Genomic DNA, 10,885 nt, shown 5'->3' on the forward strand with positions numbered 1-10,885 from the left:
GGCTCCCTGCTGCTGTGTGACCACAGCCCATGCCCGCGGCTGCTGTTGGGGTTTGCGAACCACGGTTTGTCCATTCACCAGTGGATGGACTCACGTGGGCGGCTTCCCAGTTCTGGCAACTGTAAACAAAGCTCTGGTAAACTTGCACATTGAAGTATTTTTTTTTCTTCTTTCTTTTTTTTTGAGATGGGGTCTCCCTATGTTGCCCAGGCTGGTCTCAGACTCCTGGGTGTAAGCGATCCCTGAGCCTTGGCCCCTAAAGTTCTGGGATTACAGGTGTGAGCCACTGAGCCTGGCCACACACAAATCTTTGAACACGTCTTCCCTTCTCCCGGTTCGGCTGTTCGCCACACGTTTGTGGAGTGGCTACACAGCTTCACAGCTCAGGAGCAATGGATGAGATCCAGCTGTTCCACCTCCTCGTGCCACACTCAGGCTTCTCAATTTCAGCTAGTGGGACCGTAGTGCCGGCTCCCCGTGGCTTTAATCTGCCTTCTCCTGTGACTGGAGATGCTGGGCGTCCTTCCATGTGCCCAACTGGCCACTCCATCCATCTTGGTGAAACGTCTGTGCAGATCCTTTCTCACTGGTTAACTGGGTTTTTTGCTTAGTTATGAGAGAATTTTACATACTCTGGTCAGAGATCCTTTAAAATAAGAGGAGGGCTGAAAAATGTTTTTTAAGTCCTCTGAAAGACAGAAGCATTTTCTCTCTTTCTATAACTGCTCTTTAATTTTCTCAAGTCTTCTAAAGGGTTGAAGCTTTAAATTTTGGTGAAATCCAAATTTTAATGTTTTTCTTCATGGCTAGTGCCTTGTGTATCCACACTAAGAAATCTTTGCCTACCCCAGAGTTGCAAAGACCTCCCCCATGTTTCTTTCTATAACTTTTAGTTTAGCTTTTACATTTAGGTTTATATAGAGTAAAGCAAGAATGAAGATTCACTGTTTTCCAAACAGATACCTAGCTGTTCTTAGCACCACTTTTTCAGAAAACCAAAAATCAACCTTCATTTCCTCTCTCAATTACACTGGCGCATTTGTCAAAAAACAATCACCACGGGCAGCGAGTGGTGGCGCACGCCTGTAATCCCAGCGACTCGGGAGGCTGATGTGGGAGAATCACTTGAACCCAGGAGGTGGGGGCTGCAGTGAGCCGAGGTGGTGCCACTGCACTCCAACCGGGGTGACAGAGCGAGATTCCAACTGAAAAAAAAAAACAATGACCGCAAGCGTGTGGGTCAGCTGGAGCTTGCTGCCTTCTCCACGGCCTGCAGGCCTGTGCCTGAGCTGAGCCGTCTCCACCTCCACTCCTGCAGCTTTAGAGGAGTCTTGAAACCAGTGAGGTGAGTCCTCCAGCTCTGTTCTTCATGGTCATCGTACCGTTTTAGATATTCTGTGTTTCTGTGAAAGTGTTGGACTTAGCTTACCAGCTGTGACAGAATTGTCCCAGGGAAGGGCCTGGTTGGGTTAGAAGCTCTCCAGGTGGTTTCCAGGGGCAGCCACGGCTCAAAGCACCGAGTCACCCGCAACCACGGCAAACCTCACCACAACCACGGCAAACCTCACCAGCTCTCCGTGGGGTTCTACAATCACTGCCCAGGAGTCGGCCCCCAGCCTCCTCCCTTGCTCTGCTGCACCTGCTAGGGCTCCGCTCAGACCCATCAGCGTTCCCCATCTCCTGCCGACATCGCACTTGGGCCCTGCCCACTCAGCTCTGTCTCCACCTCCTCCCTCTGCTCTACTTCTCTTCAGTCTCGTCGGCTCACGGGCTTACTCTTCTGCTGTCTACCTGTCCCCACCACTAGAATCAAAGCTCCACATGAATGAAGCCAGTCTTGCTATGCCTGGAACAGCCCCCAGCACGATGGGCTCTTGATAAATATACACCCTGAGAATGAGCGAACCAACGGAGGGATGTGGAAGCGTCACCACATCATCGCCACGTGAACACAAGTCACTGACCCGCGGCGTGATCCCACCTGCACTAAATAAAAAGTGTGGGGCACAACAGCATGTGGGTGAGTACAGGCTACGAGGAGGGAAGTGAGTGTGGGGCCGGGCATGTGGGGGAGTGAGTGTGGGGCTGGGCACATGGAGGGAGAGTGAGCGTGGGGCTGGGAGGAGGGGAGTGAGGGGGCTTCCCGTGTTCTCAGTGCTTTGCTTCCTGTGATCGGACGTGAAGGAGAGAACCTGAGCTGTCAGGATCAAGAGTGGGTACTGCCCTGTGGACCACAGCCTGGAGGCCTCTCCTCACTCCCACCAGCCTGCCCACTCCCAGATTGCTCAGAACAACTGACCCAGGGCCTGGGGGTGATCACAAGTGTGTCTGGCCAGGTTGAGCCCCTGCCCAGTGACAGAGGTGAGTTCTCCCACCTAGGCCTGCTGCTGTAAGTCCCTGCAGCAGCAAAGGCTCGGACGGCCTTTCCCAAGCCCAGGAACCCCCCTGGACATCAGTTGTTGTCAGCTACGCAGACTGAGCCCCCACCTTGGCATCCAACAAGTAATTGTACGGCATGAAGACGATGTCGGCTTGCTGCTTCAGGTTCCGGGACAGGTAGTAAGGGCACACCCTGGGAACGAGGAGAGGGAAAGATGCTGTGAGCACCCCGTGCAGGGGACGGTGACCCGAGGCCGGGGCCACCACGTCTTCTGACCCGGAAGGAGCCCTAATCCTGAGCATGGGGTCCAGGTGGGAAGCCGCTGTCTGGGATGGACGGGGAGTCCACATGAGTTTTAAACCATGTAAATCATCATCTCTTTAAAAACTCGATGGAAAAGAAAAACCAACCCTATTCCTGGATAGGCGTCATCAGAAACAAACCCAGCACAGAACCACTAAAGCAAAGCCGAGCTGGGCCGGGCGTGGTGGCTCCCGCCTGGAATCCCAGAACTTTGGGAGGCCGAGGCGGGTGGAACTCTTGAGCTCAGGAGTTCGAGATTGGACTGAGCAACAGAGTGAGACCCTGTCCGTACAAAAAATACAAAAATTAACCAGGCGTGGCGGTGTATGCCTGCAGTCCCAGCTACTTGGGAGGCTGAGCTGAGAGAATCACTTGAGCCTGGGAGGTTGAGACTGCAGCGAGCCAAGATCATGACGCTGCACTCCAGCCTGGACAGCAGAGCGAGACTCTGCCTCAAAAAAAAAAAAAAGAGGGACAGGAGCTCTCCCCCTGAATATAAGAAAAGCTTTATTATAACTTAAATCTCTGAAACTATAAAAGAGGTGGACAAAGGACATATTTGCTGTCCTCAGAAGAACGAAGCCGGACGACCAGCACCAGCATGGGAAGCTATCCACAACGCTGAGTGAAAACAGCAAACTGCAGAACAGTCTGTGCAGACAAAACCGTGCATGCTTCCACACAGACACGAGCCTGCAGGGCTCTGTCCCGGCTCCACGGTGGCTCCTGGGGTGGCTGACGGCCAGGGAAGAGGGAGGCGGTTTTCGCTTTTTACTCTACGTTCCTCAGAGCTGCTTCAACTTTCTCACACTAAACGGTGGTTAGTTTCACGACTTAGAAAGGAACAAAGAAAAGAGAAGAAACGTATCTGGGCCTCCACAGGTCACGGGAGAGCTGGGCCATGGAAGGACAGTGGCCGTGGCCTCACTGAGGGGCCTCACCTGTGCTTGCTTCCGCTCTTGACCAGGTCCTCGATGTCCAGGATGGGGCTGGCCAGCTCCTGCTCCAGGCCTTTCTCTGCAGGTGTGAGGCGGGGTAAACACACACCCTCCGGGTCCCAACCACAGAGGGATGCCCAGGACAGAACAGCTCCTACACGGCAGGCAGGGCTGGGTGCCCCCCGCCCAAATCATGAACGTGCCACAAAGCACCCATTGAGGGTCTCAGGTGTCCAAGGGAGGCCCCCACCCGAAGTGATCCCGACGGAGCCCTCCTGTGCCCCTAGAAGGCCTGAGGTTGAGGGTGGATCAGACAGGGGCCAGCAGGGTTCCGAGGGTTCTATGCATCCTCCCTGAGACAGCCCAAGACAGGACAGGGGTGACGGCTACACTCAGCCCTCCTCAGCGTATCGCCCCAGCCCACAGAGGCATCTCCCAAAAATCCCGGAGGTGCCCCTGTGATTAGCGCCGTGGCTCAGCTTCCCTGCCAACCACAACAGGCCCAGAACTGCCAGCGAAAGGAACGTCAGGTTTTCCTAGGCTACATGGTGGCCCGCTCCCCTCTGCAGCATGGCAGCCCTGGGAAAGGGCCCTGCCTATGCTGGCTGAGAGGACCAGGGCAGAAAAGGCTTCAGGGAGTTGGGGGGTCCTGCCCCTCCCTCACCTCCACAGCACAGGCCCCCAAACTGGAACCACAAGAACTCCTTAGGAAGCTGCTTAAACACAGACAGAAGCAGGGACCTCTTCCAACAAGCACCCCAGAGTCTTAGGGCAGCCGCGTGGGGCAATGGGGCCTTCCCCAGCTCCCGGCTCCATCATGGCTGCTTTGTGCCCGTCCCCGGGAGGTGCCAGGCCCCCTGAGAGCCAGGACTCAGCTGCAGAGGCCAGAAGCGCACACGGGCACATACACACACACACTCACACACACACCAGCGATGACTCAACTCCAGACGTTCCCAGGGATAGCAGGGAAGGCAGGGGAGGAAAAGCATATCCCTGAGCGACACCATAGCAACGACCAGCCAATCAGCACGCACTGCCGCACAGCGGCACTTGCCAAACCTTCCCTGGCAGAGAGCTGAGGGCGGGGCGAGGACAGGAGCTGCAAGGGGAAGGGGGACAAGGGGCAGGGGCCTCCCAGAGGCTCTTCCCCAGGCTGACCCCAAGCTTGCTGTCCCCAACCACAGTCCTCACAGGACGCAGGCCAGGAAGGGTGCCAGCTCTCTAGCTGTCTCTTCATTCACAAAATACCTGCCTTCCTTCCTCTCAGACCCCTCCAGGAGCTGCAGCCCACTCTAAAGATGCCCAGGCTGGCCGGGCGCGGTGGCTCAAGCCTGTAATCCCAGCACTTTGGGAGGCCGAGGCGGGCGGATCACGTAGTCAGATCATCGAGACCATCCTGGCTAACATGGTGAAACCCCATCTCTACTAAAAATATATACAAAAAATTAGCCGGGCATGGTGGCGGGCACCTGTAGTCCCAACTACTCGGAAGGCTGAGGCAGGAGAATGGCGTGAACCTGGGAGGTGGAGCTTGCAGTGAGCTGAGATCGCGCCACTGCACTCCAGCCTGGGTGACAGAGCGAGATTTCGTCTCAAAAGAAAAAAAAAAAAAGATGCCCAGGCTGGCACAGGTGTTGCAGACACCCCCTCAGAGCCTGTCCAGGGGGCAGACGGGATGCAAAGGTTCACCGCTAGGCAACCTCCTGCCAGGTCGGGCAGTGAGAGCCCAAGCCAAGGGCGACAGGCTGGGGCTGGATTGAGTCTTCTTGGACTGATCCCACAGGCCTGGGGGGGAGACAGATGGGCGCCCAACACCCAGAGGCCTAACACGGATGGAAGCAGCACAGGAGGCGGTCAGCGGCCTCCCCGCTAGGCACCAGGCACCAGGCCCGGCGGCCACAGGGCTGCTACCCTTGTCCAGGACCACCACCGGACAGGCCCACACTCAGCGTTCCACACTATCCCAAGGACCCCCGCTGCATGGGACCGGGGACACCCAGCAGGCACTCCTGTCCTGTCCCAGAAATGCGGGTGAGGACTTTGGAAATGACGACGGGCTGAGAATCTCCAACAGCACATCTGCCCTCCCGTCCCGGAGTCACGTCCTGTGGGCACCACCAGGACGAGTGGGCAGCTTCCATCAGGGAACTTGGCGGCAGAGGCAGAGCCCCTCAGAGCCCCTTCTCAGGACCACCAAAAAGGCCTGGACAACCACACATCAAGGTGACTGGAGGTCCTTGGTGCCACCAGAACAAAAGACACAGCAAACAAGAAGCAACACAGAAGATGCCTCCAGCAACACAGCACGAGCCTCCAGTAAGCGGAGGTCTCCCTGCAGGCCCAAGTTCCGCCCACCCTGTCCCTCCAGGGCCCAGAAACGCCTGGTGGTGGGTCAGGCGGGACCACCCGGCTCCGTCTCTGCCAGGGGAGCACCGTCCTAAATATAACAGCAGCTTCAGGGTCCTCAGTCCTGGCACACTGAGCACTCAGCAAACACGAGTGCAGACAGCAGCCCGCAGGACCGCCGACGCCTTCTAGGTGCTCCAGGGCCACGTCACCTGAGGCTTGAGCCCCAACTGAGGCAGGAAACAAAGGGAACTCGATCCCACAGAAGCTCAGGCCGTGCCAACTGCACAGATGCCACCCTCAGGTCACAGAAACTGTAAGGGCAGCCGACGGGGGCGCACCCTGCTACTGTCTCTGAGACCCCGTGAAGAGCCCCAGAAGCCCCTGACATACCCGAGGGGCAGCCACGTGGGTGGAGAAGCACCCCTGGCCCTCACAGGCTGTGGCCACCTGCAGTCACAGGGCGAGGTGCCCTGGCTCTGCTCCCGTCACTCACTCATCCCGTCTCCTGAAGAGGCCCCAAGGCCTCCCGTGTCGGACCCACAGGACTCAGCCTGGAGTCACGCTCAGGGCTGTAATTTTTCTCTGCAACGTCAGCACAGGACAAAGATACATGCGGCAAGGTCGGGGGAGGCCAGACACGGCTTCCAGGACACCCTCCCAAGATGATACAAGGGCCGGTCACAGGAGCACCCGCTGCTGGGCAAGCAACAAAACCCCAGGCTCCCCGAAGACAAAGCAGGTGTTCAGCAAAACCGCCGCTGTATGCACCAGTAGTCAGGTGCAGGGAGCCCTTCTCGTCCGGAAATGGAGGGAGCCTTCCCAAAATCCAAGGCCCCAGGCACCAGCCACAGGCAGTCCTGCCGGCTGGCTGTCTCAGACCACTGTGTGAGCCCTTCCACACAGAACACTAACACGGGTGGTCCCGAGTCAGAAGACAGTGCCCAGGTACATGGCTGCACTGGCCGCCCCACCCAGCAAGCACAACCAGGCTGACGCCCTGAGAGGCTGCACACACTCCAACCTGAGCCTGGTCCCACCGAGCTGCCTGTACCTTCCACGTTGTTGTAGAAATGACAGGAGCGACTTGCCACCTTCTTGCGGCACAAGTGGATCTGCGGGAGGAAGGGCAGAGTGCGCGGCTGGAGCATGGCCAAGAAAGGACCCGAGCCAGTCCCCACCCCCACCAGGCCCTCCCCTGCAGTCCCCCAGTGAACTTCGAACCCCAGTGGGAGCCCAGTGGGAGCACAGCCTGGGACTCTGGATACCCAGCAGCACTCGCCTCGCAGAACCCTGAGCCGGAGCGGGAGCCAGGAGCCCACCTGCATGTGGTTACTCTCTTGTTTCTTCACCTCTGGATGGATGCACAGCTGCTCCCGGGAGCCCAGCACACACACCTTAGGCCTGGAGAAAGAGAGCATTATGGGTGGAGGAGGAGCTGCATCCAACAGCCACAGCATGGTCCCGCAGCGTGAGCCGTATGGAGACACACAGGAGCACTGGCAGCCAGAGGAAGTCAGCATAACTGCAATGTGGTCCGGGCGTAGGAGAGTGGCCTGGGCGTAGGAGCATGGTCTGGGTGCAGGAGAGTGGCCCCGGCATAGGAACGTGGCCCGGGAGTAGGAGGGAGCAAGGAGACAAGCGGGGGAACTGGACAGAGGGACGAGATTCGACAGCTTCCACAGCACCCCGCCATCGGCCCCTCCACAGGAACCCTGTCGAACACCAAGACTCTGCAGGGCTCTGACAAGCGGCAGGGCCTCCTCCCACTTCATGTGCAAAGCTGCACTGGGGGCCGGCCCTGACCTGCCGCACAGCTGCCACAACAGCACCTGAAAGGAGCTCAGGACACCAGCCCAAGGTCAGCACACAAATGCAAAGCTGCCTCCTCACAAGTAATGGGCACTAGAGACAGCCCGGGCCCCGCCCCACCCCTGGGCACCAGCACACTGCACACTTCTGGGGAGCGTCTGGAAAGACTGCCCCCTCCACTACAGCACAGCATGGTCTGTGGGCCCAGCACCACGTCAAGCTGGTTCTCTCGAGGACCCCAAGACAGGCGTGAACTCGTCTGACCCACCGGTAGGAGGTGTTCCGAAGCTCGTTGATGACCTGCGTGAGTTGCGAGTGGGTCCTGGAGGCGTAAATGATCTTTGGGATATCCGTGTAGCAAGCTGCCCAGACACAAGCAAGCACAGAGGTCATGGTTCTCACGTGTCAAAGGCGGGTGGCATTCGGCTAACTCAGCCCTGCAGACAGCCAAGAATCTGACACCCCAGAGACTTGTTTATCACAAATGGGCGAAGTGGACACCTGCCATGCCCTAATTCAGCAAAAAAGCCCACCCTAGGTTTATACCCACGATGGCGAGAAATTATGTGGCAGCTACAAAATTCTCCTTGAGCTCTGCTGGCAGAAGTCCCCGTGGGCCCACCCTACCCTCGGCGCCATCCCTTGCCAGCCATCCCCACAGGAGGCCAGGGGAGGCCTGGGAACTAGGGTCACCTATGGGATCTTCAGCAGCAGCAGCAGTGTTGCCCCAGGACGACAAGGCCTGATTCGGGAAAAGCTCCCCTTGAACCCTCTCGGCAATCTTGCGGGCAGAGATGGTGTCTCGGAGGTGTTCTCGCCAGGCCAGCGTGGTACACAGCAGGCACAGCGTCTTCCCCGTGCCCGTGGGGCTCTCCAGAATGCCGTTCACCTTCTGAACGGAGTTGGGGGCAAGGGTTACGGGGAAGCCAGGAAGAGGCGAGGCCACACAAGCCACCCTGAGACAAGCCTCAGCAGCCAGCGGGCAGCTCTTCGCAGATGCAGAGGCCGCTGTCAGGTGGCGAGAGCCCCACGGGACCATGGATAAGTCCGCAGGACACTTTCCACTCTTGCCCTAAAGGGCGTGAAGCAACTCCAGCTGCCATCAGCAGACCATTTGCAGAACGTTACCCGAAATGCGACAGTATTTTTCAGTCTAAATAGTAAGAAGACTAATTAGGCGTCAAGTCTCAAAATAGGAAACTGTTCTGCGTTTCCAGATCCAAACATTTACGCTGTCCTATCTGATGTCCTACATACGAGCTCTCAGATGGGAACCTGAGCAGGAAACTCGGGGAGGGGAGGGGTGTGAGCCGGGTACAAGAGGGCACCTCAAGGAACCCAGGAGAAGGCAACCTGCGCCGCTGCCACCTCCCTGCACCCCCAAGGTTCAAAAACCTTCAAAGTGAGGCTGGCCACCGGCTGACCCTCTGATGGAAATGCTTCCTCCTGACCTGTGAATACCAGCCGCTCCTCAGAGGCCCCCAAGGCACTAAGTCTGTCACTCTCAAGGCTGATGTTTTTACTTGTCAATCCTCTCTCTGACCCCACCTGGAACACCAGCCCTTTTTATGACAGAGGCTGCCTCTGGAGGGGCCTGGCTGGAATGGGTCGGGAGAGGGACGCACACCCAGCCCCAGCTGAAGCTCCACCTGCCTGCAGTCCTTTCCTCCCAGCCTGTGCTCTACCTGCTGCAGACATTCCAGGACCTTGGTCATGTACTCCTGTTGGCATTTGTAGGGCTGGAATGGGAAGTCTATGGTCACACCATTCAGGACTATCTTGGGCATATCAGCCTCTTCTCAGGAGGGCACAGAGGGTGGCTGAGGGGCAGGCTATTCGGGTCTGTGCGAAAAAACCACTCCGAACATCTTAGGATCTCAGGCACTCCTGGTAAGTGATGCGAGCAGGTGCACTGGGACACAACGCGGTTCTCTTGGAGAATCCCTATGGCACAGACCTGGGAAAGACAGTAACACTCTGTAGACAGCCTTTGTGGGTACCGGGCCACTTTCCCAGGCATTTCTGTGGAGAGGGTCGGAGGGCAACCCTGGCATATGCCATCTCAAGGAGCTGGCGGGGCAAAGATGCGAAATGGCGGGGCCTTGCCTTATCCTCCCGCCCCACAACTCCGTCCTTCCCTGGCAGAGACGGCCACAGCGCTGCAAGTTCCGCCCGCAGTAATTCCGTGACTTCCACAAGAGCGTGAGGGCTGGAGAGGCAAGCGGCACCCCTCCTGGCCTGACCAGGCACAACGTCAGAGCGAAGGGTCTGAACCTCCGGCCCTGCCTCTCCAGCCCTGCCTCTCCAGCCCTCTGCCCTCCTGGCTGGCTGGAGGCCATTCCCCATCCCGCCTGGGTGGGCAACCAGATGCAGCCAAAGTAGCGAAAGAGTATCCCGGGATGCCAATCCGTGCAGCCCTCAGCAAGTCACTCAACTTCTCTAAGCCTCAGTCCCGCTTAGGAACTGGGACTAACAGACCAGACGCGGACACACGGAATATCGGCCCTTCCCTCCAGCCCCGGCCATCGGCTCAGCCAGCGCCCATGAGCGCAGGAAACTACAGGTCCCAAAATGCAGCGCGGCCAATCCGCCGACCCGCGGCCCCGAGGGCGGCACGGGGCCTGCCGGGAGCTGTAGTTTCGAAAACCGCAAGGCGCCCACGAGCCGCTCGAGTAAACCACTTACAGAGTCACTGCGACTCACTGCTCACTTGTCTCTGGGGCGAACCTTCCAGAACCGGGGGCCCTCAGGAACTCAACCGACTGCAGTCGAGCGCCGCCACGGCGTCCCCAGCTATCAGCCAGTTCAGACTTCGCGGGCAGAGGCGCGCATCGCCACTGATCCCACTGCACTTCCGCCCCCACTTCCGGTCCGCTGCTTTGTCCTCCCGGCGGAAACTGTTTCCCCCGCGGAGGGGGTCCGCCTGCTCTTCGGCTCCTCCAGGCCTACGGGGCCGTTCGCGCGTTCTGTGTGCGGCTGCCCTGCCCAGTGAACCTCACTCCCATCGCCCACAGGCAGCAGAAATCTGGGGTTCCGCCCGTCTCCTCCCTTGATGTCATCCCCCACCAGGGTCTCCGTTCCACTACCGCCTCTCTAGGCCGAG

The 10,885-nt window shown here is 58.3% G+C and overlaps 1 protein-coding gene across 13 annotated transcripts in view; it reads right to left on the reverse strand.

The window, feature by feature from the left end:
- The window catches only part of RTEL1 (regulator of telomere elongation helicase 1), a 34,539-nt gene extending 23,879 nt beyond the window's left edge, over window positions 1-10,660 (reverse strand). For 5 of the 13 annotated variants that reach the window (XR_002515447.2, XR_002515448.2, XM_009215750.4 and 2 more), the window contains exons 1-8: window positions 10,468-10,660; window positions 9,468-9,739; window positions 8,476-8,674; window positions 8,051-8,144; window positions 7,293-7,374; window positions 7,025-7,085; window positions 3,625-3,700; window positions 2,488-2,572 (exon numbers count right to left, since the gene is read on the reverse strand). Coding sequence is in view for 9 of the 13 variants with exons in the window: in XM_009215750.4 (XP_009214014.2) it covers window positions 2,488-2,572; window positions 3,625-3,700; window positions 7,025-7,085; window positions 7,293-7,374; window positions 8,051-8,144; window positions 8,476-8,674; window positions 9,468-9,569 (699 nt within the window). In the remaining 4 variants the exon portion in view is untranslated. Of the gene's footprint in view, window positions 1-2,487; window positions 2,573-3,624; window positions 3,701-4,285; window positions 4,996-7,024; window positions 7,086-7,292; window positions 7,375-8,050; window positions 8,145-8,475; window positions 8,675-9,467; window positions 9,740-10,217; window positions 10,390-10,467 lie in introns of those variants that run through there. The other 8 variants (XM_009215744.4, XM_009215746.4, XM_009215740.4 and 5 more) reach the window with 6 other exon arrangements.
- Window positions 10,661-10,885: the final 225 nt, after the last annotated feature.

The sequence above is a fragment of the Papio anubis genome, unplaced genomic scaffold (assembly GCF_008728515.1).
Source record: "Papio anubis isolate 15944 unplaced genomic scaffold, Panubis1.0 scaffold271, whole genome shotgun sequence".
In the NCBI taxonomy this organism is placed as follows: domain Eukaryota; kingdom Metazoa; phylum Chordata; class Mammalia; order Primates; family Cercopithecidae; genus Papio; species Papio anubis.